Source organism: Natator depressus, chromosome 6 (genome assembly GCF_965152275.1).
Source record: "Natator depressus isolate rNatDep1 chromosome 6, rNatDep2.hap1, whole genome shotgun sequence".
NCBI classification, from domain to species: Eukaryota; Metazoa; Chordata; order Testudines; family Cheloniidae; genus Natator; species Natator depressus.
The window spans coordinates 20,767,878-20,794,297 of NC_134239.1; the positions used below are offsets into that span (position 1 = coordinate 20,767,878).

Sequence of the window (26,420 nt, forward strand, 5' to 3'; positions counted from 1 at the left end):
AGCCGACACTGACTGAACAAGGGAAATGTGTCACACACACAAAGTTCTAACAACCCATAATAATAGTTCAATGGGGTTTTTTGGTGGAGATTCTTGGACTCCTCACTCCTTTTGGGTTGCCTCTAAATTGCCGGCTATTGCAAACAAAGCAGCAGTGAGGGCAGCTTTGTGCATAGCATGTTCAAGGAGCTTTACTTTCATACATCGGTCATGGTGGTCTATGCATAGTTGTCTATATAATGAGCATTCTTGGCTCTTGCATAGCACTTTTCCACCATAGTCCTCACAGTGCCATACAAAAGAGGGCCGTATTATTCCCTTTTTACAGATGGGGAAACCAAGCAAGAAAGGTTATGTGATTTGCTGGAGGTTACACAATAAAGTCAGTGGCAGAAGTGGGAACCGAACGCTGCTCTCTTGACTTCCAGTCCAGGGCTCTACATGTTGGACCATACCGTCTTCTGTTTTGTGTCAAAGTCAGTGTTGCTGGGCATGATAAACAGGCAGATAGCAGGGATTCATTGCACTTCATCACTACAAGCAATACTGACTGCAAAACAAGTCACTCTTTTGGTATAAGTATAAAAATATTCAAAAATTCAACTAGAAAAATGTCAAACAGAAAGGCAAAGACAAAATCATAAGCAAGTGGAGTAAAACTCCAGTCCCCCCCCCGCTCATGCACTATCACTTCCTTACATGGATTTCGCATAGTTCTAAAGTTTGTTGGCCAGGCCTGAGGGTGTGTGAGAGAAACACACCAGTGCTGCTTGCAGAACTCTAAAGCACTTTGACTCAGATCCTCAAAGGTATTTAGGCTCCTAACTTCCATTGAAATCAATGGGAGTTATGTGCTTAAATACTTTTCAGAATCTGGGCCTTTGTGAAGTATGCATCCATTCCTGAAAAGCAGCCATCTCAGGGGTGGCTCACAGCTGCTGGTTAACAATGCACTGCCACTATACACTATAGACAGCCCTGAATGCTGTCCATCAAAGAGGAATCCCTTGAAGAAGGGCCTAGCCTCAGTGATGAAACCTAGGGGGAAAGGCAGGCTTAGATCCTACTCCTCTAACTCTGAATGAATTATTAAACAGCCAAGAGCTGTTGTTGAGATATCAAGTATCTGAGAACTGACAGCAGTGCCATGATTTATGGTACTGGCTTTACCTCTGAGTATAAGAATGGCCACACTGGGTCAGACCAATGGTCCATCTAGCCCAGTATCCTGTCTCTGACACTGGCCAGTACCAGATGCTTCAGAGGGAATGAACAGAACGGGGCAACTTCTAGTAAGCCATCCTCAGCCATGCAGTCCCAGCTTTTGATATTGGAGGTTTAGGGACACCTGGAGTATGGGGCTGTGTCCCTTCCTATGTTGTTTACTAGCCACTGATGGCCCTATCTCCCATGAACTTATCTAGTTCTTTTTTGAACCTAGTTATACTTTTGGTCTTCACAAAATACCCTGGCAATGAGTTCCACAGATTGACTGTGCATTGTGTGAAAAAGTAGCTCCTTTAGTTTTATTTTAAACCTGTTGCCTGTGAATTTCATCAGGTGACTGCTAGTTCTTGTATTACATGAAGGATACATAACATTTCCCTGTTCATTGTCTCTACACCATTCATGATTTTTCTAGACCTCTCTCATATCCCCTCCTCGGTTATCTCTTTTCAAAGCTGAACAGTCCCAGTCTTTTTAATCTCTTCTCACATGAAAGCTGTTCCTTACCCCATATCATTTGTGTTGCCCTTCTCTACATCTTTTCCAATTCTAATGAATCTGTTTTGAGATGTGGCGAACAGAACTGCATGCAGTATTCAAGGTATGGGTATACAATGGATTTATATAGTGGCACTAGTATATTGTCTAATTATCTTTCCCTTTCCTAATGGTTCCTAACATGCTGTTAGCTCTGTTGACTGCCGCTGCACATTGAGCAGATGTTTTCAGAGAACTAACCACTGATGTCTCCCAGATCTCTTTCTTGAATAGTAACAGCTATTTTAGATCCTTTCATTTTCTATGGCTATTTTTTCCAATGTGTATTACTTTGCATTAATCAACATCGAATTGCATCTGCCATTTTCTCACCCACTCTAGGGAGGTCCCTTTGCAACTCTTCACAGTCAGCTTTGGCCTTAATTATCTTGAATAATTTTGTGTTGTCAAACTTTTGCCACCTCCCTGTTCACCCCTTTTTCTAAATAATTTATGGAGATGTTGAACAGCACTGGTCCCAGTACTGATCCTTGGAGGAGCCCTTTATTTACCTCTCTCCACTGTGGAAACTGACCATTTATTCCTACCCCTTGTTTCCTATTTTCTAACCAGTTGCTGTTTCATGAGAGGACCTTTCCTCTTATCCCCTGACTGCTTAATTTGCTTAAGAGCCTTTGGTGAGGGACCTCTGAGTAGATATCAAAAACTGTAATGCTACAGATCCAGTTTCATTCCACACCATTAGTTGGTTGACACCATGTATGACAGGAGGAGAAGAAGGATTCTTTTGAGAAGTCAACAACACAGGTAACCCTGTCTCCTCCTTTAGAGTAGTTTGATGCTTGTGAAAAGCACTATATAAATCACTACATAATAATAAATAATAATAATTTAGCACTTACCCTTCCCCCTCAGACCATTGTTGGAAATGGATTTTGCACCAGGACATTCAGTTCACCACATGAAAGAATTAAGAAACCGTATGTCTCTTTCCACTGTTCCCTGTAAGTTTCCTATGGGTGATGGATTCATTTATCTTTTGTGCAGCTGTGGCAGACACACTAGACACAGAGACAAACTCCAGGCAGCCGTTTCTCAGTAACAAAACAACCTACGCTCATTGCTAGAGTATGAGGTGAACCTGGATTCACACTGACCAAGAGGGAAGCAGTGTGGTGGTACATGTGAGCAAGTTCAACCTAGGTAAGCCAGGGACCACAAAGCCTTCCTAGCACCAGAATTCACTTTTAGTGCTTGTTCAGCTTTATGAAGCAAACATTTCAAAAAGCAATTGCCTCTTAGTGGTGCTGTGGTGGCCACACACATTGAAATATGCCACATTAAGACTCCAGCCTCATTACAACCATCACTGGGTTAGGGGACCCACTTACCCCAGGAGTAAGAAGTTGTAGTACAAAGTGGCAGGGACAACTGAGCTGTAACCTGTTCCTGTGATTGGATTACAGACAAGGCCCCTGACTAAAGACATTTCTTTGACATTTCCAGCAGTTGGAAAGTACCTCTCGCTTCCGAGTGCGAGTCAAGATAAAAAATGTTGTAATTTGAGGTAGTGTCATGTAGAGCCAATTATTAATATGGCTCCTGTGAGCATTAAGATGCCTGGCAAATCTTGCTCTGTTCTGGAAAAATGGAACTCTTTCTTGTATACAGTGAGAAATTCACTGTTCTGTTCCTCTGAATACCATGCCTGTTTGAATATCAAAATGATGCTTGCCCAAACTGATCCTTTTAATATAAACACTATCCCTGCTATCTGCCTGTTTAGTGTTTTGAGGGTTCTTACAGAGTTTACACTATGTGTTCATGGTGGATGCAGCTAGGGTTGCCAGTTTTGGTTGTATATATTCCTGGAGGTTTTATCACATGACATAATCTTTGATTAAAAGATTAATTTTTAATTCCTGGAGACTCCAGGACAATTCTGGAGGGTTGGCAACCTTAGATGCAGAAGGGAGTGTGTGGTTGAAGAGGAAGTATGTAGAGTGGCAGAGATGAGAAAATTTAAAAATTGAAGACTATATATAAAAGTTGAACACACAGTATTTTATCTATAATTACACACAGAATTCATGGTCTCAGGGCATGTCCTGTGTTTATAGTGTTGTATTGTATAACCACAAGCAGAGGGCCAGCACGTTAGATATTTATAATATGCCCTTCACTGTGTTATCTATGCTATATATCAGATGGAAAAGTGAATTTTTGTTAATTTATATAGGAAATGAAGTTAATTTTATGATGATGCAACAGCATGAAACATCTAGTCTTACACAGTAGAAAGTAATGTCCTGTAGATGGCAGCATTGGTGAGCTTCACTTGTTACTTGTTTAACTTGAATTAATGGTGTAATAGTCAACATATGGCTCCTATAAATTAAGTTCTTAGTGGCACTTTTAGTTATAGAAACCAATTTTTAAAAGTAATTTACTTTTCACCATTTATACTTTTTTTTCCCGGAAAAAACATCTTTTTCACTTCACTCATCTTAGACAATGGACACAGACAAGTTAGTTTCACTTTTGTTTATATTATTCCTATGGCAGTAGCACCTAAGAGCCCACTCAAAGATCAGGGCCCCATTGCACTGGACATTGTACAGATATGATGATAAAAAAAAAAAGACAGCTCTTTCCAACACAGCTTCATGATTCACCAAGAGTTAAATTTCTAGTGAAGGCAAAGCCTAGGACCCAGTCTATGTTAGAGAGTTTGGCCAGAATAGTAATGTCAGCCAGGGAGTGCAGATTTCTCCCCCATATTTCTCTATCAGCAGAAGCTCTAGTGTAGACACAGCTATATTAGAAAAAAAAGCTCTTTTGCTGGTACAATTTATTTCACTCGTATAAACGACAACAGCAAAAGCATGTTTTAACTGTATAAGTTACGTCTACGTTAGGCAGGTTTGCTGGTAGAGCTAGACTGGCAAAACTTTTCTAGTGTAGACCTGGCTGAGGTGTCAGACAAGATACAACAAGTGGATGAAACAGACAAGTCAGGGGGTGGGTGGATGTGTGGGGGTGTGTGTGTGTGTGGAGGGGAGATGAGGAGGATGAAGTAACAATAGAACAGGTTAGCAGGAAAATGGAAGTTTCAGCTCACTACTTCCTTTATACTTAGTTTCTGTTCCATTTCATTTTTAGGTTCCCATGCACTAGAACAATTCTGTTGTATTTAGATTGCTAACAAAGTAGGGAAATGTTCAGTTGTAGGGTTTGTTTTGTTTCTTTTAAAAAAAGACCGTTTCCTCTGAACTCTAAAAAATAAATTAATAAATAACCACAGCATCATTTCTATTGGGCTTGGGTTCCATAACCCAGTTCCTTTTTATAAAATTAAAGTTTGGACCAGATTTGCCCTGATCGTGCACCTTTAACTATGTGTATCTTAGAGCATACTGCACCACATCCTTCACAGCGACTTCTACATCGGGATGCTAGCATGTCTCGTCTTTACTGGTCTCTATTGTCACCTATCTGTATCTAAAAATAAAGAATACACACTATGTTCCCATATGTGTTTACTGACTGTGTGAAGTTATAACGTACAAACAGATTTGGGGATGTGATGTTAAGAGCGTGTTGTAAGTTCCACTCTGATTTTCAGGACTTGACAGCTTATTTTTAAGAATCTACTTCAGTCTAACATTTGGTAGATATAATCTCAGCCTGGGGACAAACTGACTTTATCAAAACTGGTCAGAAATGTAAGCTTTTAAGTTCAGGAGAGAAGAGACAAGGTAGGCTTTCAGATTTTAAATGCTTTTTAGAGCTGCTCTAGAGGTCACAAGGATTGTTATAAGCCATTATTCTAGAATGTTCAAGTGAGTGAAGGAAAGGAATATAGGTATTAACTGAAATGCTCTTCCTCTGACTGCATCACTACAGAAGCAATACAATGGAATCTAGAATGGATTGCGGTCAGCAACAGTATATTGGCATTGTATGCAAAGAGATGGTATGACCCCCAATAGAGTAAAGGGAGATGTGTTTGGGGCACTTTGAATGAGAGTCCTGCACAGTTAAGTTATATAGAGGACAGAGAAGGCAACCACTGTAAACAAAACAACAAACAAAACACTATTCAGAAAATACTTCAAAAGTTTATAACTACAAACTTGATCAGCAATGATAAATCCCTTCCCCTGCAACACAAATACAAGAGTTCAGTGGCAGATACTATAGTACTTTGGCTCCACCCACTCTTTTCCACTCAGCCAATGGATGACATTTATCACTCTAGTAGCCACATGATTAAATCATCACCTTCTCCACCATCTTGCATTTTGTAAGAGAATTTATCCCTGTGCATGCTGAGTGTAAAACACTGTTAACCTCAGAATTCTCCACTTACACCACTAGTTTCCTTTTATCTTACTTTTCACAGGCCTAAAATATTGCACAAGGTGCAAGGTTTTAGAGAATCCTGTTCCTTATTCCACTGGCTAGCAAGATAGGGTGACTCTTTGTAACTGATCCCATTCTCTGCTTCATACAAATCTGAAGGGAAGAAAAATGTAGAGCTACTTAAGAGATAAAGGACCTGTAGCAAAAGATTTCCATTTAAATCAACAGGAACCAATAGCGGCAGTCACAATATGGAGCTGCAAACCTGGGCAGCTTGAAAAACTTGCCCTTGGCTTGTAAACTGATGATCAGATCTGACATGAAGAGCAATTATGGCTGTTCTAAAACAAAAATAAATTTAGGTTTTGTAAAAACAAAGCATTTACAACACTTCGACCACCTGAAGTATCCAGGATTATTTTTAAATACCAGTGGAAAGAATTTTGTTGTTAACACAAATTAACATTCCCCTGCAGCATTTGCAACCCAAATGTTGCATCATTGCACTAGTCAGTAGTTGGCAAGAAATTAAACCATCTTTAATAAACAGAAGTGAAACAGATTATCTCTATTGCCCAAGATGAAGAAAGAGCAAACAATAACCAAGCAGCGTAAACAGAGAATGAATCATTAATAGAATGTTAAACTTCTTCACTTTAGTAATTTAAGGAATTATAATATATTTTTAAAAGGGGACATTATCAACTTTAAATGTAATCCATTAAAATGTAGGTTTACAGTCATGTTCTCTTATTTCTTTCAATAGTTTTCCCCTGTTGCAATGTGAAAGGCCCACATAATCAAGAGAATTTCATCAAAATTCAAAACAATTGCTGGGGTGTAAGTTCCAGTAGAGGCTATAGCATAGACCTGTCTCTACATCTTCAGCATTTTTACCACATCAGTCCTGAGCTCCACGTGGGGCTGGGAAGCTAGTGGGTCAAGAAAGGTTCTCCCTCATTCTCTTCTTCTGTCCACTGGGACGGGGTGGGTCCTTGTACCTGCAATACAAAAAGGAGTCCAATTAGATATGACATTCTAATGTCCCAGTGATCTGAAGCTCCAATGGGGTCTCCAGAGCCTATCCTTTACCTAAACCCATAACTTAAATACCCCTCCCCCAACCTTAAAAAACAACACAGAATCCAGAACTACTGGCCTCATCAGGGTTGTAAAGGCATCATCCCTTCGTGCCGCTGGGTCTTCTCAGAAGAGAGCTGCTGGGAAAGTTATGGCTCAGCAGGGGACTCAACTAGCCCCCTCTCACCTGTTGCTGTTGGCCCCCACCACTTCTACTCAGTCTCTTCTTCATAGGGGACACTGAGACGTTCTTAAAGGGCCACTCCTAAGAAATTCCAAGGAAGGTTCTAACCCACAGGATGTTCCTGCAGAGGGAAGTCATTGCGACTACACATGCCTAGAATCCTGATACCATTGTGGGATAAGGAGAGAGGTGGGGCAAAACTAGTTCTTCCATCAACCGTTTGGTGCTGCAGGCAGTGTCAGCCTCAAATTTAGATTGGATACAGTGTTTTTCCTCACTCTCTCTCCTGAATGATAAGGGACTTTTTCCATGAGCTGTCCAATAGCTGCCAGCTCACCCCAGCAATGACTGCATTTCAATGCTAGGCAATATTATTTTGTTGTCCATCGTTTATAAAGCACTTTAGGATGAAAGTGGCTCTATAAAATGTAAACTCGTATTATGAGAAGGTCCCCTAACCCAAGAATTAAAAAGGAAAAACGTAACGGGAGTTAAAAATTCTTAGCAGCTGGGAGAGAAGGAGATACAGCAGGCAGTAGCTAGATTCAAAAAAGAGTTACTGGAAGCCTACAGCTGTGCACCTTAGCCAAATATAAAGGGTCAACTCCAGAAAGGCATGCTAGGGAAAAAGTTCTTTTCAGAGGGTGACTGTTCAGTAGGGAGGGTTATTAAGGACTAGGAAATTACAGATTATTAAATACACTGCCTTTAGAAAGGCCAAAACTTTGTGGCTTACCATCCTGAACCTACAGAGACACAGACACGTTTTCGTTTAGTCTGCAGCACTGGAGCTCATTCTTCCTGAACTAAACCATGGGGTCAGTAGTCTTTGTTTAATGTGCCATTGGTAGAAGGTGAGTAATACCTAAATCCCAGAGCTCTGACCTTTAACTCTGGCAAAGAGCTGTGGAGTCTAGTCTACCAAGTACTTCTGCTTGGTCAAAGGCATCTGTGTCACTTAAAACTAAGAGGAGAGAACCAGAGGGCTGCAGTCCTGATTTTTCAAGTGCAGGTACTCCGCCCCTACTGGTGTGAGCCACGGACACGTTTCTGTATAAAATGGTGTCCTCCATGCCGTGTGACCTCACACGTACAGTGTGTGTATATGAGGTCAAAACAGCGGGAACACTGTTCCCATACATTCCCCACCCCACTACAGCCCTCTGGCTCTCCTTCCATCTTTCTCTTGCCTGTGAAGTGGGTGTTGTCATTGGAATATGGAATTCCCCCCTGGGGGAGCTATAGAAAGAAAGCAGCGTAGCCACATTGCATGAAATTCAAGCCCACTAGCGAGCCGGAGGCCAGACCTACTACAGTTCTTAAACATTAAAAGATGCTACTGTAGGCAACAAGGGGTGGTGGGAGAGAGAGGCACTATGGCCAGGAAGGCCAACAGAGAAGCACTCAGAACAGTAGCAGCGATGCTTGCAAGCCACCTTCTTGGAGTCCAGAAACGTCCCCAGCACCACCCTTCCCTTCACAATGCACAGGCGCCAATTCCGTGGGTGCTCCAGGTCTGGAGCACCCATGGGGAAAAAACAGTGGGTGCTGAGGACCCACCGGTAGCCCCCCTACCAGAACTTTCCCCTTCCCCCAGTACCTCCTGCCTGCTGGCGGGCCCCACTAATCAGCGCCTCCCCCTCCCTCCCAGCACCTACCGCCTGCCGTGGATCAGCTGTTTCGCGGCATCTGGAGGTGCTAGGGGGAGGGGTAGAGCGAGGGCTCAGTGGGTTTTGGGGAGGGGGGTGGAACAGGGCGGGGAAGAGGTGAAGCAGGGGCGGGACGAGGCAGGGAATGAGGGGGGGCAGGGGAGGGAAGAAGCAGGGTGGGGGTGGGGCCTTGGAGGAAGGGGGGGAGTGGAGTGGGGGTAGAGCTGGGGATGAGCACCCCCGGGCAGATTAGAAACTCAGCGCCTATGTCACCATGCACACGGTAAGGAAGCCATCCTTCTGCCTCTACTCCTGATCAGCATAAGGTACACTGAATGATACAGAATCTAACCTGCACTGTAGCCATCTGGATACAGGCTCCACATCTGAAATCCTCATTTCTAAGGAAGCCATCTCTTTCGGTTTACTCTTAGATCTTATCTATAGGATTGATACTAGTGCTCTGAGACCCCAGAAAAAGAGTGGCGGTGGTGAGGCCAGGGGGAAATCCTGAACAGCTGACTTGGTTGTTATTACACAAATAAAAAAGCCAAAGTTCCTAATACTCAACTTTCCCAGAAACTCATGAAGCTACAGCAGCAGTTGTGCCATTAACCATTGGTTAAACGTTTACCTTGGCTCCACAACAGCCCTGGCTGGCAGAGTCTATTGGAGTCAAAATGTCACCTTAGGACCCCAGTGCCAGACCCATTGCAAGAGTGGTTGCTGCTTGGCTGGCTTTCTTTGGAGCCCTGGCACCACACTCAATTAGTCATCCCTTTGCTTGCTCCCCATTACCACACCGTAGTCCTTGTATGGAAACGTTCTAGTCCTGGCTCTAATGCCATCTGCACTGAGATTTCTTATTCATTCATTACACAATCATCATAATGCATGCAGTCTTTCATCCTGTGGCATCCCAATGCACCTTACAGACTGTGGGACAAATTCAGTCCTGGCATAAGTGGGTCCAAACAGCCTTGACTTCAGTGAGAGTTGCCCCACCGTTTACTTGGTTACCTCTGGGGTCGGGCATGGCAGCCAAAAAGCTTCTCCTCTAAGCAAGATTTCTTGTTTAGCTAACTGATTGTGTGCCTGCTTGTCTCTTTAGATCCAGACTAGAACCTAAATTCTTTTAGTTCTAGCTCCCCCTAATGGTAGTACATTCCACTGCAATGGAGGGGTAGTTGAGGTGGTTTTCACCAGTCTCCTGGTGGAAAGAGGAACCAGGTGCATTATCTGATGCACTGCTGATCATAATTATCTGCTAAATGTGGATGAATACCACCCCCCCCCCCCCAGAACTCAGTATAAGAGCATGGGTCTCTGAGGTTGCTCTCCCATGGTAAAAGCACGAGCCAGTCTGGAGCAGAGACTAATATTTTTTAAATGAGCAACATATTCTTAAACATCACAAAACCACCAGACAGTGAAGAAAAAGGAGCCCAGCATCTGGCACAGCTGGAAAGTGCATTAGAGTCATTACATGAAGAAGTCAGCCGTTCGTTGTTTCACTGGGAAAGAGCAGGGATAATAGGACCCTGCCTGCATCAAACTCATTTACCCATCACCTGTACCATTTAAATGCTTGTTGATGTTCTCCAGCCCATTCCCCCCCCCCCCCCCCGACTGCCTTCCTGTGGGCTCTGGCCTCTTTTACATTGGCTCTACTGTACTACACAAAGATTCCTTGTCACCAACTCTCTCTCTCTCGCTCTTTTATAATGGAAAACAGCTGTGGCAAGCATGCCCCAAACAAAGTCTTGTACATTCCTGGCGGAATGGCCACCTCACCGCCAAAACCCCTGGACTTTATATTTACTACAGCAAATTCAAAACACATCCACTTTTCCTCCCTCAAGCTGTAATTTCTACCCTGACAGGCCTGTCAAATTTAAGATTTCACGTACTATTCTTATCTAAAGTCCCAGCTTCCCCCTTGCCCCATGGTGCTGGAGGCTGACAGGCCCCTCCAGCACCATGAATGCTGCTATCAGTAGCTTCTAGGGAGCAGCGGCAGCCCATTTTCCCCAAAGCAGAACACCACGTATGACCGATTGAAGTATGGATGCGAAAATCAGACTGGTGAAATGAGAACCACAACTTCTGGCCAGGTAGAACCTGTTTTGAAAGCTCACAGATGTGCTGACAACTAACCTAGTTGTATTTTCATTTAAGTGCCACACTCCCTGGTGGTTCTGTGCAGAAGCCAATGTGCCAAAAGACTGCGTGAAAGCTTGTTCTCTTGGTATTTCAGGCCCTGTTCTTCAGGCTCATGCGGTTTGGACAGTACAGATAAAGTTTCAGTAATAAGCACATGCATTTTAGGTGCATGTCTGAACCAAAACCCTGTGAACCTTTTGCTCCTCCATTCCTCTTCTGTGGTCAAACCTTGAGCTGTCCTACAGAGTCACCAAAGCAATGTAACAACTTCTTGTCGGCTGTACAGAGGCAAAACCAGAAGAGAACTTATGCAGGTCTACACCTGCTGTGAGCCGCAGAGGAGCTCTTAAGTGGGTCTCTCAAGCTTATTGCAAGGGAGAAATGAATGTAGACTAAAGACATAGGAAGGATATGTAGTTAGTGTGTCCACACCAACACAACGAGGATTCTAGAGAGGATTGAAAAAGCGGGTTTTTCTCCTCCTCGAAAAAAGTTTTCTTCTATACTTTCCACAGAAAATTTTGATTTTTTTCAGTGAAAATTCAAATAGAAAAATATTTCTGCCAAAAAGACTCAGATGTTTCTGTTTGGTTATGCTGCTACGTTGCTTCATGGGAGCTGCAGTTCAATTGCTTCATGATCTCATTCTCCCTCTGTAGATCGGGCCCTCAGGTTGGCGTACCTATCCCATGATGCATCCCAGTCTCTCTTGGCTGGTTCTCGTAGGACATGTAATCTGGCTGGGGAGCTTGGCCGAGAGAGGAGAATGGAGACCGGGAGTAACCAAACTACAGCTCCCATGAGACACCACAGCAGCATTTCCCAATCAAAATATTTCGCTTTTCAGGCATTCTGGCTTTTTATGACAAATATTGCAGTTTTGCTTGGAAAGCAGACACTTTTTGTAAAATAAATTCATTTGTTTGAAAACCAATTTTGTGTCAAAAACAGTTTCAATGGAAAATTTTCCACCAACCTCAGTCAGGAGACTAGTACTCTATCCCTAGATCTGCCACTGCCTTGCTGTGTGGCTTCGGTGAGTCATTTCAGCTCTCTGGACATCAGTTTCCCCTGCAGCGAAGTGGAGCTAACATTACTTACCCTCCTTTCTGAAGCACTTTTGAGATTTAACAAGGAAAGGAGCACTCTATGAATGCCAAGCATTATTCTTACAAGGCGTGAAGGTAGAGGGAAAAAGTAGTCCATAGTCTAGGAGTACTCTTGGATTCCTCGCTGATGTCGAGCTCTCACTTCGCAGCCTCAGCCAATAACTTTCTACCACCTACACTTGGCTAGGAAACTTCATCCCACCCAGATGGACAAAGATTGGCCTCAATTATTCACATCTTCATCACCTCTTGGGTGAATTACAGCAAAGCAACATACCTGGGCACAAAGGCTTCAGCACTTAGGAAACTCCAACTAATACAGGATGCTACAGTGTGTATCCTCAGCAACACAGGCTGTTGGGAATATATCTCACTTGTCTTCTGCTCTCTACGCTGGCTTCCCATATAATATCAAATCAAGTTCAAGGTCTCAGTCCTTATCTCCAAAGTGCTCCATGGTCTGGGCCCAGGATATCTGAAAGATTGGTTAAAGCTCTGGGACAAAGACTGTGTTAGACAACTACGCTACTCTGGCGCAATGGAAGTCTGCAAAATGAGCATAAAACTCATCTATGCGGGAGACAGAATTTTCACTGGGGGCAGTCAGAGATTGTGGAATGAACTCCACTAAGAACGAAGGACCATCACAAACCTCCCCACCTTCAGCTCCAATGAAAGGCATCTTTTGTTAATCTTGCCTTCTCAAATATAAACACACGGCAATTGGTATATATATTTTAAAAAAGGCACACTCTACCAAAACAAGATACCAGGCACACGCTTCTCCCTCTGGAGAGATGATGAGAGAACAAAAAAAAAAAAAAAAAAAAAAACACAGGACAGGTCACACAGCTTAATGCACTACTAGAAGGCACTCAGATCATATGGTGGTGAGCATGGCATAAAAACCTAGATAGAAAAGAATAGACAGGAGGCTGCCTCTGTTACTCCCTACCCTGTATCTGGCCTGACTACCAGACTGGCTGGGCTTAAAGATTCTGCCTTTCAGCTCTCCTTGAGGTTTTCCCAAAGAGCAAAGCCTTTTTTACTCAGGGCTCCATTTCCCAGAATCAGGGCTTTTGTGTTTTCTCACTGTCAAATTATTAATTGGTTACTTAGATTTTGTTCAAGGCCAAAGAGTCTCCCAGAGCCTTTTGCCTCTCCTGCTCCCCAATGCTTTTTATTTTTCTAACTGTGGTGTGTGTGGGAGGATGGGGGCCGGGGAGTGGTATTTCTTTCATCTGGTTGTTTTGTCAGATTTGCTTGGGTCTTTAACTGCTCATGAACTATCAGCCTTTGTGGGCCCTCACACCCAGGAGGTCACCACTAGGCTGGAGGTTTCAGAATGTAGCAAATTAATTATAGAAGCAAAAACACATTGTTTAGATCCAGGATCTAAAAAGGATAGCCCCCCCCCCCGCCATGGTGAGGTGCAGGGTACAGCGTGTAACTAGGGAAACGTACATAGTAATGCTAGTGAATAAGATAGTGTTTGGTGGCCGCAGGATACCCAGTGGTATAAGCTCACACATCCATGTCACCCGATAGGGAGTGAGTTCTAGAAGACATAGGTTTAGTACCACTGATTGTCTTCTGGACAGATGATTTTATTAGAGGGTCCCTGTGGCTTGAAAGGAAGCAGGATTAATTGCAGCTGTTCCTCCTCTAGTGGGAATGGTCTGTAACCTCACTCTGCATAGCACCCAGCTGCGGAGACCCTTGGAGAGTGCCGCGTGTGTCCAATAAGGAGCTCCCAGGTACCTCCCCTTCTCTAACCCTGACTCCTTTGCAATTCTTGAACCTTGGCTGAGATGAAGTTTTTGCTCCATCATAATTCCCACCCCCTCTCCCCAGAGTCTGCTCTATCCTGCTCTCTCAGGCCCAAGCCTGTTCCCACTGAAGTCAATGGGAAGTTTGCCAACAGATTTCTGTGTAAGCAGGATGAAGCTACATTCGCCGCTGCACCTTCTGAGCCACACAGGAGGATAGGAAGGGGGCAAAGATGGCTTTGGACTTCTAATTTCCAGCAGCCTCTCTGCAGGCTGTGCCACAGCCTAGAATCTCCACTGTGCTCAGTGCGACCAACACACCAACCCCAAACCTTTTCTGTCCCAGCATGCTCCCTATACCACGGGCTGCAAGTGGGGTGGGGGTGGAGCATAGAATCTGTAGGAGGGGAATCCTCCTGCACGCTATAGTGGTCCCTATACAACCTCTATACCCTGCCAAAGCAGTGTATAGGGGCAGAGTCCAGAATCTGACCCTTAGTCTCTACTCCTACAAAGCAGAAGTCATTTTACAGCAGCTCGTCTTCTTTTCTTCCTATCCGGTGACGCCTAGGTATAAAAACATCAGCAGCCCTGCTTAGTTGCCAGAAACCTGGAAGTTGGAAGCAGCAGAAACCTGCATCCATGAGGCTGACTAAGCTTTGCATCAGTATCCATATTTTGGGTGCTTAATAACCTGACCTGAACCCACACTCCAAACATCTTGAGTGTCACCTTTTGCCTGGTTGTCTGCCAGTTTCTTGCAGAGTTCAATGGTTCTGTGACCAGAAGCTCCTGGTTTGGATTCTCAAACATACTCAGGATTGGGCTAGCCCTGATCCCACGGGAGTCAATAGCTTTTGAAAATCCCTGCCACCTTTGGGTTTTTTTTTTTTTTGGCAAGCTAATCCCATGCGGGTGTTGCCACCTTCACCCCACCAATAAATGGAAGATTATTGTTATTTTTGTTACCGTAGTGCCAGTTTATTCTTTAGGCCATAACACCTCCAGACAGCGAGCCAACAGGCCAGGTAGGCTCAGCAGAGCTCCGTCTATCTCACAGGAAGAGCTGTTGCACACAGCTCACGAGAGACCTGGCTAGAAGAGTTGCTGTTACTTGCAGGCTCCATACTCAGTGAATCTAACCACCAGGTGGGTGGGCCCACTAAATGGTTGAGTCAGATATAGGATCTGGCCACCGGTCACCAATTACAACAGAAAGCCCAGTAAAAGCCACAAAGGAGCCAGTGGTAATTCTTGACTTATTTCCTGTATTCTGCCCTCCGATGTCTTTTCCATTACCCTTTAATATGTGGGCAGGGCCACCATGTGTGTTCCAAGCCTCCCATTACCGACATCCCCTTCAGTACTCAGCTGTGCCTCTCTGGCAGATTCTTGTTAGCCTTTGCAGAGTCAGACATCCAGAACGAGGAGGAGGAACAAAACCTGTCTGCCCCATTACCCCTATGCACAGGTACTTCACTTTGGCAACACTTTAGCTGTGCCTATAAAGTTACCAAAATTGAATGATCGGGGCTTAGAAACAGTTTGGAATGAAGGACCTGTATGGCAGCGGCCTCAAGTAACATGATTGGAGGTGAAAGAAATGAAAAGTGAGTCATCCTGGGAAGGGACAATACTAACACTCGGCTGAGGAGTCCAGGTGCAGCTGCTTTCTCCCAGCCCCTTTGTCAAGCAGACAATAGTATTGCCCTGTGCTGCTGGGGCCAAGGTTCCCAGGCCAAAAAGGTTTCCACTACACATGCCAGAGAGGGCTAATCCTCTCTCAAATTATCTGCTGTCCCTTATCAGGGGCAATCACCTCGGCAGCTGAAATGTCTGTGGTAGGCTTTGCAGGTAGCTGCTGCATCTCACCTCTTATTTCAAAAGATTTATGGAGCTGCAGCGCACGGGGGCAGCTGGTGCCGTATTTTGGGGAAAAGGAGTGCAGGACAGCTCTCGGCAAGAAAAGGTTTTAGAACGGAGATGGGAGCAGCCACGATCTCCATAAAGGGCAAGGATTTCAGGGCTCCAAGACACAATCACAGCGGATTTCTTGATCTTTGACTGCCCTCATAAATTACATATTGGGTGTCCTCTTTCCTAAATCCCCACAGGATCCCATGGAACATATTGATTGTGTCCTCCCAATACAAACAAGACCTGACGCTGCCATGTTATTCATGCTCTGCTGCACTGGAGCAGCTCTCAACTGGTTAATGATTTCAGGCCCCATTCAGTCCTGCTGTGAACAGATGCAACTCCACGGAGGCCAGTAGAGTTGCACCTGCCCTACACCAGGGCTGGATCTGATGATCTAACACTGGCTATTGTTTATGAAACGTACCTGAACGTGGTGACTGGGATGAAAGCCATGCTCAGGAATTGGGATGCATGGCAAATCCCTATGTGAAAATGAATAAGGAAGAGCAGTTAGCACTGGGAGGCAAAAAACCCCTCGTTTTCCCTGAATGACGTGCATGTCGTGCTGTGTCCAATGGCAGGAACTGCCTTCCAGGAGGGAGGATGCCTGGTCGAGGCAGCTCCGTCACAAGCAATGACACCAGGCCACGGCCCAGTAAGTACAGCTGTTTTCTATTGGGACCCACATTAGCCAGCTTGAGGTCCCTTATATGATAACTATAACACCATCTCACATTTTTGTAGTACCTTTACTCCAGAAGTATTCAAAAGTACTATACACACACACACACACACCGATCACTGAAATGCAGCCACCTCTGGGGTGGAATTCAACCGTTCAACAGTGCACAGCCACATTATCTAACAGTTTAAAAAGAGAAGCTGTGAATACCCAAGACAGGGTCCTCCCAAATACAGCAAGTATGAAATGTTATTTGAGGTTAAAAGGAGAGGGAGAGAGAGAGATTGAGATTTATTCCAAATGGAGGCACCCACAGAGAAAGTCCCAGCACTGAGATCTTCTAGGGACTGTATGGAATGTACAACTTTGCTGGGCATCCGACCCCCAGATACCTCTCCTTAGTGAAGTATGCAGCCTGACTGTCTGACACTCCACCTGGCAACGAGTTACCCTCTGGCTCCCCTCCCTGGATCAATACAAAGTGATGATAAAGACTCTGCAGTTGAGATGAGAGTGGAGTCTTCAAAGTCATCTGAAAGATTAAGATGCCAAAATCCCATTAGAAATGATTGGCAACTGGGTATCCAGATCCGTTAGGTGGCTTTGCATGATGCGTGTGCACACCAGAGAGAGAGAAAGAGATTTGCAGTGTTTTTGTAGCCAAGTTGGTCCCAGGATATGAGATAGACAAGGTAGGTGAGATCATATCTTTTATTAGACCAACTTCTATTGGTAGAAGGGACAAGCTTTTGAGCTTCACAAAGCTCTTTTTCAGGTGTGGGGAAGGAAACCAGAGTGTTTGAGCTAAATACCAGTTGAGACAGATTGTTAAGCATAAGGGTTTAACATGTTGCGGGAGAGGGAGACCACATAAAATGAAGTGGGCAATTGAGGGGGAGGAGACAGTGGGGTGCGTTACAAATTGTTGTCATGAGACATAAAATCAGTGTCTCTGCTAAGTCCCTGTTTTTAGTATCTAGCAGAGTTATGAATTAAGTTCCCTTTTGAATGTTTTGTGCAGGTTTTCTTTGAGGACGAGTACTGAGCACTCAGGTATGGCATGGTTGTTTCGTGAAAAGTGTTCACCCATAGGCCTGTGATGGGATGTTAGATAGGGTGGGATCTGAGTTACTACAGAGAAGTCTTTCCTGGGTATCTGGCTGGTGAATCTTGCCCATATGCTCAGGGTTCAGCTGATCGCCATATTTGGGGTCGGGAAGGAATTTTCCTCCAGGGCAGATTGGAAGAGGCCCTGAAGGTTTTTCACCTTCCTCTGTAGCATGGGGCACGGGTCACTTGCTGGAGGATTCTCTGCTCCTTGAAGTCTTTAAACCATGATTTGAGGACTTCAGTAGCTCAGACATAGGTGAGAGGTTTATCACAGGAGTGGGTGGGTGAGATTCTGTGGCCTGCGTTGTGCAGGAGGTCGGACTGGATGATCATAATGGTCCCTTCTGACCTTGATATCTATGCATCTATAGGTGATATGGTGGTTTTGTGTTTTATCTTTGTTCTGAGAGAGTTTGTTCACGAGTGTAGTGATTGTCTGGTTTCACCCACACTTGTTGTTCGAGTTTTTGATGCACTGGATGAGGTATACCACAATTGTAATACGCATTTGCAGGACCCATGGATTTTGAAAGGTGTACTGTGCGGGGTATTGATCATCATAGCAGTGGAGATATGGCTACAGGTTTTGCATCTGTTCTGGCAGAATCTGTGGACAGCTTTGAGTTGGTCTGTGGGGAGCTTGTTTCTCTGATTATGAGAGAGACAGACAGATGGAAGTTAATGGGTAGAACATAATTTACCCAAGAGATCAAAAATCATGAGAATGGCTAACATCATGAGATCTTTAAAAATAAATAAATTTGGGGTTGGCTCTACTTGCTTTTTGGGTTCTGAGCCTTTAAGAACCACATTTTCAAGCTTTTCTCCTCATCCTTTTCAAGGTGAAAGCAGATGGGTGCTTACTTGAGACTAATTCCTAGAGATGGGGCTTAAACACCACTCCCCATGTGACTCATGATAAAACTGCAAGAATTGGCAACACTGGAATTTGGCAGTGACACAGTGGTTAACACCATTTCGCTTGTGGAAAGAGCAGTGACAACCACCAAGAGATGTTTTCAATGCCTAGTCTGGTAGGATTGATGACACTGAATTCTGATAGGGTTGATGACATGTGCAAAAGTCAATGGGTCCAGATCTAATGCATCCAAGGGTGCTGAGGGAGTTGGCTGATGTGATTGCAGAGCCACTGGCCATTATCTTTGAAAATTCATGGTGATCGGGGGGAGGTCCCAGATGATTGGAAAAAGGCAAATATGCCCATATTTTATAAAGGGTAGAAAGAGAACCCGGGGAACAACGCACATGTCAGCCTCACTTCAGTCCCTGGCAAAATCATGGTGCAGGTCCTCAAGGAATCCATTTTGAAGCACTTGAAGGAGAGGAAGGTGATCAGGAACAGTCAACATGGATTCACCAAGGATAAGTCATGCCTGACCAACCTGATTGCCTTCTATGATGAGATAACTGGCTCTGTGGATATGGGGAAAGTGGTGGATGTGATATATCTTGACTTTAGCAAAGCTTTTGATACGGTCTCCCACAGTATTCTTGCCAGCAAGTCAAAAAAGTATGGATTGGATTAATGGACTGTAAAGGTGGATCGAAAGCTGGCTGGATTGTTGAGCTGAACAGGTAGTGATCAACAGCTTGATGTCTAGTTGGCAGCAGGAATCAAGCGGCGTGCCCCAGGAGTCGGTCCTGGGGCCGGTTTTGTTCAACATCTTTATCAATGATCCGGATGATGGGATTAATTGCACCCTCAGCAAGTTCACAGATGACACTAAAATGTGGGGAGAGGTAGATACACTGGAGGGTAGGGGCTGGGTCCAGAGTGACCTAAACAAATTGGAGGATTGTGCCAAAAGAAATCTGATGGGGTTCAACAAGGACAAGTGCAGAGTCCTGCACTTAGGACGGAAGAATCCCATGCACCGCTACAGGCTGGGGACCAGCTGGCTAGGCAGCAGTTCTGCAGAAAAGGACTTGGGGATTACAGTGGACAAGAAGCTGGATATGAGTCAGCAGTGTGCTCTTATTGCCAAGAAGGCCAAAGGCATATTGGGCTGTATTAGCAGAAGCATTGCCAGCAGATTGAGGGAAGTGATTATTCCCCTCTATTCAGCACTGGTGAGGCCACACCTGGAGTATTTTGTCCAGTTTTGGTCCCCCCCACTACAGAAGGGATATGCACAAATTGGAGAGAGTCTAGCAGAGGGCAACAAAAATTATTAGGGGGCTGTGGCACATGACTTACGAGGAGAAGCTGAGGGAACTGGGGTTATTTAGTCTGCAGAAGAGAAGAGTGAGGGGGGGGAGATTTGATAGCAGCCTTCAACTACCTGAAGGGGGGTTCCAAAGAGGATGGAGTGAGGGTGTTCTCAGTGGTTGAAGATGACAGAACAAGAAGCAATGGTCTCAAGTTGCAGTGTGGGAGGTCTAGGTTGGATATTAGGAAACACTATTTCACTAGGAGGGTGGTGAAGAACTGGAATGGGTTACCTAGGGAGGTGGTAGAATCTCCATCCTTAGAGGTTTTTAAGGCCCAGCTTGACAAAGCCCTGGCTGGGATGATTTAGTTGGGGATTGGTCCTGCTTTGAGCAGGGGATTGGACTAGATGACCTCCCGAGGTCTCTTCCAACTCTAATATTCTATGATTCTCAGTCTCTTTTGCAGAGGACAGAATAGGTTCTTTAACATTTCATTAAGCGGTGATTAACCAAACTCCTAGGATCTGGAAGTAGTAGGGAGAGAACCCATCTTTGTTCAAGGGGCCTGTACATTTCCATTCTACCTATCAAGGGATGTTACAAGAGGATGGCAGTGGAGTGAGGATGCTATGCCTGGAACAACCATTGTCCCTGAGTGTGCACACAATCACAGAACCTCATCTTCTCTTTCCATCCCTTCCTCATATCCCACATTTTAGCCTAAAAACTTTCCACTACTCTGGACACAGTTCCCAAAGTTTAATACATGAAAACAAAAAATAAATATAAAGGAACTGATGAAATGGGTCTATATGAAACAACAAGCTTCTCATTGTTCACTATTGCAGTTCTCATCCTCCCCTACTTTCTCCTTTGCTCATTCTCCTCTCTGGTGTGTTCAAGACTCATTTAAAGAGTAAGTGCCTTGGACCAGGGACTCCCTTTAGTTGCTTGTCCATCACCATGCATACTCCTGGCACTACATGCATGCACTGGATGCTTGTAGAAGCAGCAGTCTGGAGGCTGCCACATTTTGGTAAATGTCAAATTATTTCTTCCCCCTGCACCACTTTTATCCTCAGCTCTTCTAAGACAATAGTCTAAAACTCACCAGCTCTTGCACACACTCCTCAAGAGCCCCCAGTTCACACCAGCTTAATGGATGGCTTGTTCCTGGTAGCCTTTTTCCACATATTGGCAAATATGGCCCCCTTCTATGTAAAAATCTATTAATTACAATTAAACAGCAGCAGCTGCTTTGGGATCCCAGTTGCTTTAATATTTCTACTATGGTAAAATAAGGAAACCACCACATTTTTAGCAGCCTTATTGGAGACAGATGCACAGAGTTAATGGGTTGCAGGACAACAGGTGGATCTGTAACGACTGCTTTAGCAGACTCAGTAATACATCTATGTTTTAGGGCCTGATCTAAAGACCACTAAAGTCAACTAGCGTTTCCCCATTGGCTTCATCAGGCTTTAGATCAGGCTAGTAGTCCCCTTCTACTAGTAGCTCAATTACAATAGTGCACAGAAGCCCCAGTGAAGATCAGGGCCTCGCTGTGTCAGGTGCTGGAGCACACACACAGCAGGAGGTGGTACATAGACAACAAACAGGACAGACAAAGCACAGGAGGAGAAAGATGCAGAAAACTGAATTGCCCAAGGTCAGAGAGTACAGTGGCAGATCCAGGAGCAGAACCCAGGGCTTCAGAGCCCCAATTACATGCCCTATGTGCTGCACAATGCTGTGTCTCCAAGGTTTGAGTCTGTATTTCGACCCCAAGCTCAAAGTTAATTGTTTGGAGAGGAAAAGGTATTATCGAAAGCTCTCGGAAGTCAATGACAAATTCTGCAGGCAACGATATTCTGGCCCCTGGCTGGGGAGAAGCTTCCTTTTGCCTCTTGCAAGAAACAGAGGAAGAAGAGAGGCCCTCAGCCACCAGCAGCTGCACATCCAGCACCATTCATCAGCGCTGCATTCACTTAAAAATAATACCGTCCTGCCCCTTCCTAGCTCACATACTCTGCCTGCTCGCAGCGAGTTCGGGAAGGATGTGGTTCACCAAGAGTCATTTTGTGAATTTGCCCCAATTGCTCAATTAATTATGCTTTAGCTTCAACATGAGGAACCAGTTTCCACCTTCTGCGGAGCATCTATTTTTAGTAAAGCATCAATTTCCTCTCTGCTTCATTCTCCTCACTCACTGCTAGTACTGCCCACGCAACAAATCTGGGATTGATCTCTGTGTGCAGACAAATATTCTGGCTTAATCTAAGAAAGAGGCGGGAGGGGGAAAGGAAAGGAGATCTGAATAGCTAGACTGAGCACCCATGTAAATCCAAGACAGTCACAGGCAGCAAAAACAAAAAAAAAGGAGGGTGGGAAATCTATGTGAATAAAACCATGTCTATTCTCCCCTCTTCCCGATCACTCTGTCAGCACAAATTCAGAGGGTTAAATTCATGCCTGTATTGTAAGAACAGAATTCCACACAATCAGGGATCCACCTAGGGATTTTGCCTGAAGTTTATGCCATGGCAAAAGACTTTCTGGCTGCTACCAAAGGTTCCTTCTAGATGCTCAGAGATGGAAGGCAGCCCAATGTGGGAGGTAAGAGTTACAATTTATTTTAGGGGATCTTTCAGGTAGGTTTGGCGATTTCTGGTTTTGAAGGATATGGGACAAGAGATCAATCCCATCCAGCATTGCAGCTCCATGTGCAGCTAAAAACTCTGGGTGGTGATTAAGGCAACTGAATTCAGCCAGATTTTAACCCCTACCCACCCACCCCAGAGAGCTACCATCACCTGGGGAAGCTCGCATATATTGGTTCAAACTGTATTCTTCAGAGGCCAACAGACAAAGAAAGGACTTTTGGATAAATAGCCTGAGTTTAAACTGACTTGGGGTCTTCTTTCTGATCCAGCAAACGGACAGACCCTTGTGCCCAAGGGGTGGGAGACAATCCTCACAGAATGGTTGGAAGGACTGATGCAGACGAGAACCCTTGTTGGAGTTGGGGGGAGGGTGTGATCTCTAGTAAGATGTTTAGCATAAGTCTGGGGTCTTTTGGGGGTTTTATTTATTTTCTCTGTAATGCTTTCACACCTTAAGAATAAATGTGCTTGCTTAGAAAGATCTGTGCGGTAACTTATAACTACTGGCAGTTACATTGTTCAAAACCTTCGAAGAGAAAGTAAAGTGCAAACGCTGGCCTGCTTAGGCAGCCTGGCTTGCTGGGAATGTCAGTGTAGGCAGGGAACTCTGCAGCCTGGAAAACCCCTGGTTGGGAGGGAGAGAGATGCAGGTCTCCACCCAAGAGAGGTATGTGCCCTTGAGGGACCATGGAGGTGGAATACAGATGCAGTTACTCTGAGCTGGGACAGGGATGACCAGATCATCTAGTCTGACCTCATATGTATCTCAAGCCCAATGTTCCCTCTAATTTTTGACAGGCTGTGTGCGCAAAAAATTTCTTCCGTGCAAATTTTTGAAGCAGAGTTCAAATTTGTGTGCCATGAGGCAAATGCACCCAAGCGAGTAAAATGCTTATACATTTAAAAAGTTTTAATTTGCAATTTGTGATAATAGTTTTACACCATGTTATTTTATAAATGTCATTTTTAAATACTTAGAAAAAGGAAATTTAACCATTCTTCATGAAGCAGAAGTTAATTTTAAGCATTACGCTTTATGATCATTTTTATAGACAATCACGAGCATATATCAAGCACATATTAATCATGATAATTATCAGTCCATAGGCTTCTGCCCATTGGCGTCCACTTTCACCTTTCATTCTATACACGTCTGAAAAGATTTTGATAAACATATAATAAAGGCAATTTAATAAGTATGCCATTATATCAATTTATATGGGTTTTCAGATAGAGACATCATAAGTAAAAAAAGAAAAACAAGAGTTTGTATTTTAAATTTAAAATTTTCCTAAAAAATATCAATACATGATTATCAGCCAAGAATAAGATATGTAATTACAAATGCATTTTAATTTCCTTATTGATCAAAATGTCAAAGACTGATAAACTAACCTTACTGTTTTTCCCTGATCTTTTTCATTTGCTCATTCTATATAAACTCTGTCCAGATCTATCAGTGTCCATCCAGCTGGTAACTCTTAATACACATCAGCATGTCCAAATGATCTACTTGTAAACGAATCCATAGTTTGTTTTTTAGAGTGTTTATTAAGCTAAAGCCATGCTCACAGTCTGCACTTGATGCTAAGAATGTTCCTCCAATATCCATCAACTTTGCAAGATCCTGACACTGTTCGTTCTGATGAGCAAATGTCACCATATCCGGGAAACTTAAAACCAATTGGCTTTTGATTCTTTCAGCTACTGCAAACTTGAAGTCATTGTACTGACTGACTAGAACAATCTCTTCAGCAAGAAAGTCTTTGTATTTTGAACACAGGGATTTGACAGATGAAGCTTTAAGAAATCCAACTTCCATACATCGTTCCACATTCTTCCTGTTGAAAATTCTCCCGAAGCTCTGGCATCTCGACAATATACACAAACCACTCTGTTGTCCTCATCATACGTGAATATTTCACAAAGTTTAACAAGCATTACACTATGTGACTTCGGTGTAACCGTCTCTATAGTCTTATCCAGCCACCCAGATTTAAATGAAGTTGCTGTTCTTTTATGCTTTAGACCTCTAGACAGTGACATTTTGGGATTGATTTTTTACCAGATTGGTTTATTTAAAATTAATACTTTTATTATATGGCTACTATTTCAATGCGCTTAACAGCGTGACTCAACAAAAGGGCAAACGGGAGATCATTCAGATCAGGATACCAGAAGTTTGTGCATAGCTCCGATCACGTCCATGCATCTGCGGCAAAAAAATGCGGGAAAATGGAGATGTGTGGGTCCCAACCGTCCCGACGTGATCAACGTTCCAACTTTGAAATGCTGGTGGGGAGGGGTACGATTCATTGCCCTCCTTTCCCTTTCCCCCACTTGCCAGCTAGTAGAATCTGGCTGTGTTGATAGATGGCGAGCAAACAATGTCAAAAGTCGCCCGTAAATGATATTTTGGCCTGGCTCCGATGTAGTATTTCTTTTTTTGTGCACACGGTGTTTTGCCATGTGCGCGGGGTTTAGGATCTGTGTGCGCACGCACATGCACACAGCTTAGAGGGAACAGTGCTCAGGCCATCAGCTCGAGCACCCGCACGCTAAACCCAGAGACTGAAATTTAGATCAGAGCATTATAGCCCACAGAGGACAAGACTATTATGTGCCGCAGGCAGGCAGAGAATGGAAGGACCAAGGTGCACCAGTGCCTGAGGCCCCTGCAATGGCAGGGAATTGATTAAGTCATGGGGTGCGGAAGCTCGATGTGAATAAGGAGTGAAGGGATGTGGGTGGGCGGAGAGAAGGGAGCTACTGAGAATCCACTGCAGGGTGGGGTCGCGGGGAGCAGCTGACTTCAGGCTGGGAAGGGGCATCTTGGCAGTCCCTCGGTGGCTAGTGCCCTGTGCACCAATGCCCCCCTCCCTCTGGCCAGGTGCCAATGCCCTGTCCTCCGCCTCGTCCCAGTGCTGGCACGTGTGCTCCTGCCCCTCCCCAAACTGGTTATCTCCACTGGGACCCACTGTGCCTGGAAGGCAGGGAGAGGAGAGGTGTTCCTACCTGCTCCCCGGCGGCCAGCATGTTCTCGTGTGCCGTGGTGCCTCCAGCCTCTTCTCTGGGGCTGCGCTTCCCTCCACTCCCTGCACACGTACCAAGGGTTGGAAGCATAGCCGGGCCCCCTCTCGCCTCTGCAAGAAATTGCGGGGGTGGAAAACACTGGGGGAGTTGGAAACATAGATCAGTCCCTCCCCCACCATATTTCCATTGCAAGGACACTAGCTCCATTCCAACCCCCCCCCTCCATCCCCAGCTCTGCCACCTTTGGAAATATACCATGGGTATAAGACACACCAAAGTTAAGGTGGGTCAGGGAGGGAGCAGAGCCATGGTCCCAACCTGAATTGTGCACCAGCTAGTGCAACGAGCTGAGCACGCAGGGAGGAGCGGGCTGTACCATCGTGGTGATAAGCACGCAGCAGGGGACTGAGACCGAGAGAGAGCTCCTCAAAATGATCAGAAACCATTAAAGAGGTGTCCTTAAAAAGCAGTGAAGAAAAACTGGGGCCTGGCCCTGGGGAGAAAGGAGAGAGACACCAGAGATGCCATCACGCTATGTAGCGATCAGACACAGGCGATGCAGAATGGCCAGCTGGCACAAGGAATCAATCCCCAGGTGCAGCGTGCAGCCCTCTCCTGGGTAGCTCTTACCCACTCCCTGCCCGATACCTGAGGAGCATCTCTACTTGACACTGTGTCAACATTTGCCTAGCTTGCCATGCCCATAAAATCTCCTTGATTTGAACTGAATTGCTTTCAAGGCTCAACCTAGCCTGGTTGACTGCAGGCAGGCTCTGTCAATGGACAGAAGGGAATG

The 26,420-nt window shown here is 44.7% G+C and overlaps 1 protein-coding gene across 1 annotated transcript in view; it reads right to left on the reverse strand.

Annotated features, from left to right (window-relative positions):
* Window positions 1–6,828: 6,828 nt before the first annotated feature.
* The window catches only part of C6H11orf24 (chromosome 6 C11orf24 homolog), a 107,123-nt gene continuing 87,531 nt past the window's right edge, over window positions 6,829–26,420 (reverse strand). The window contains exons 5-6 of the mRNA XM_074954729.1: window positions 25,607–25,734; window positions 6,829–7,091 (exon numbers count right to left, since the gene is read on the reverse strand). Coding sequence (XP_074810830.1) covers window positions 7,023–7,091; window positions 25,607–25,734 — 197 coding nt within the window. The 3' untranslated portion in view covers window positions 6,829–7,022. The remainder of the gene's footprint in view (window positions 7,092–25,606; window positions 25,735–26,420) is intronic.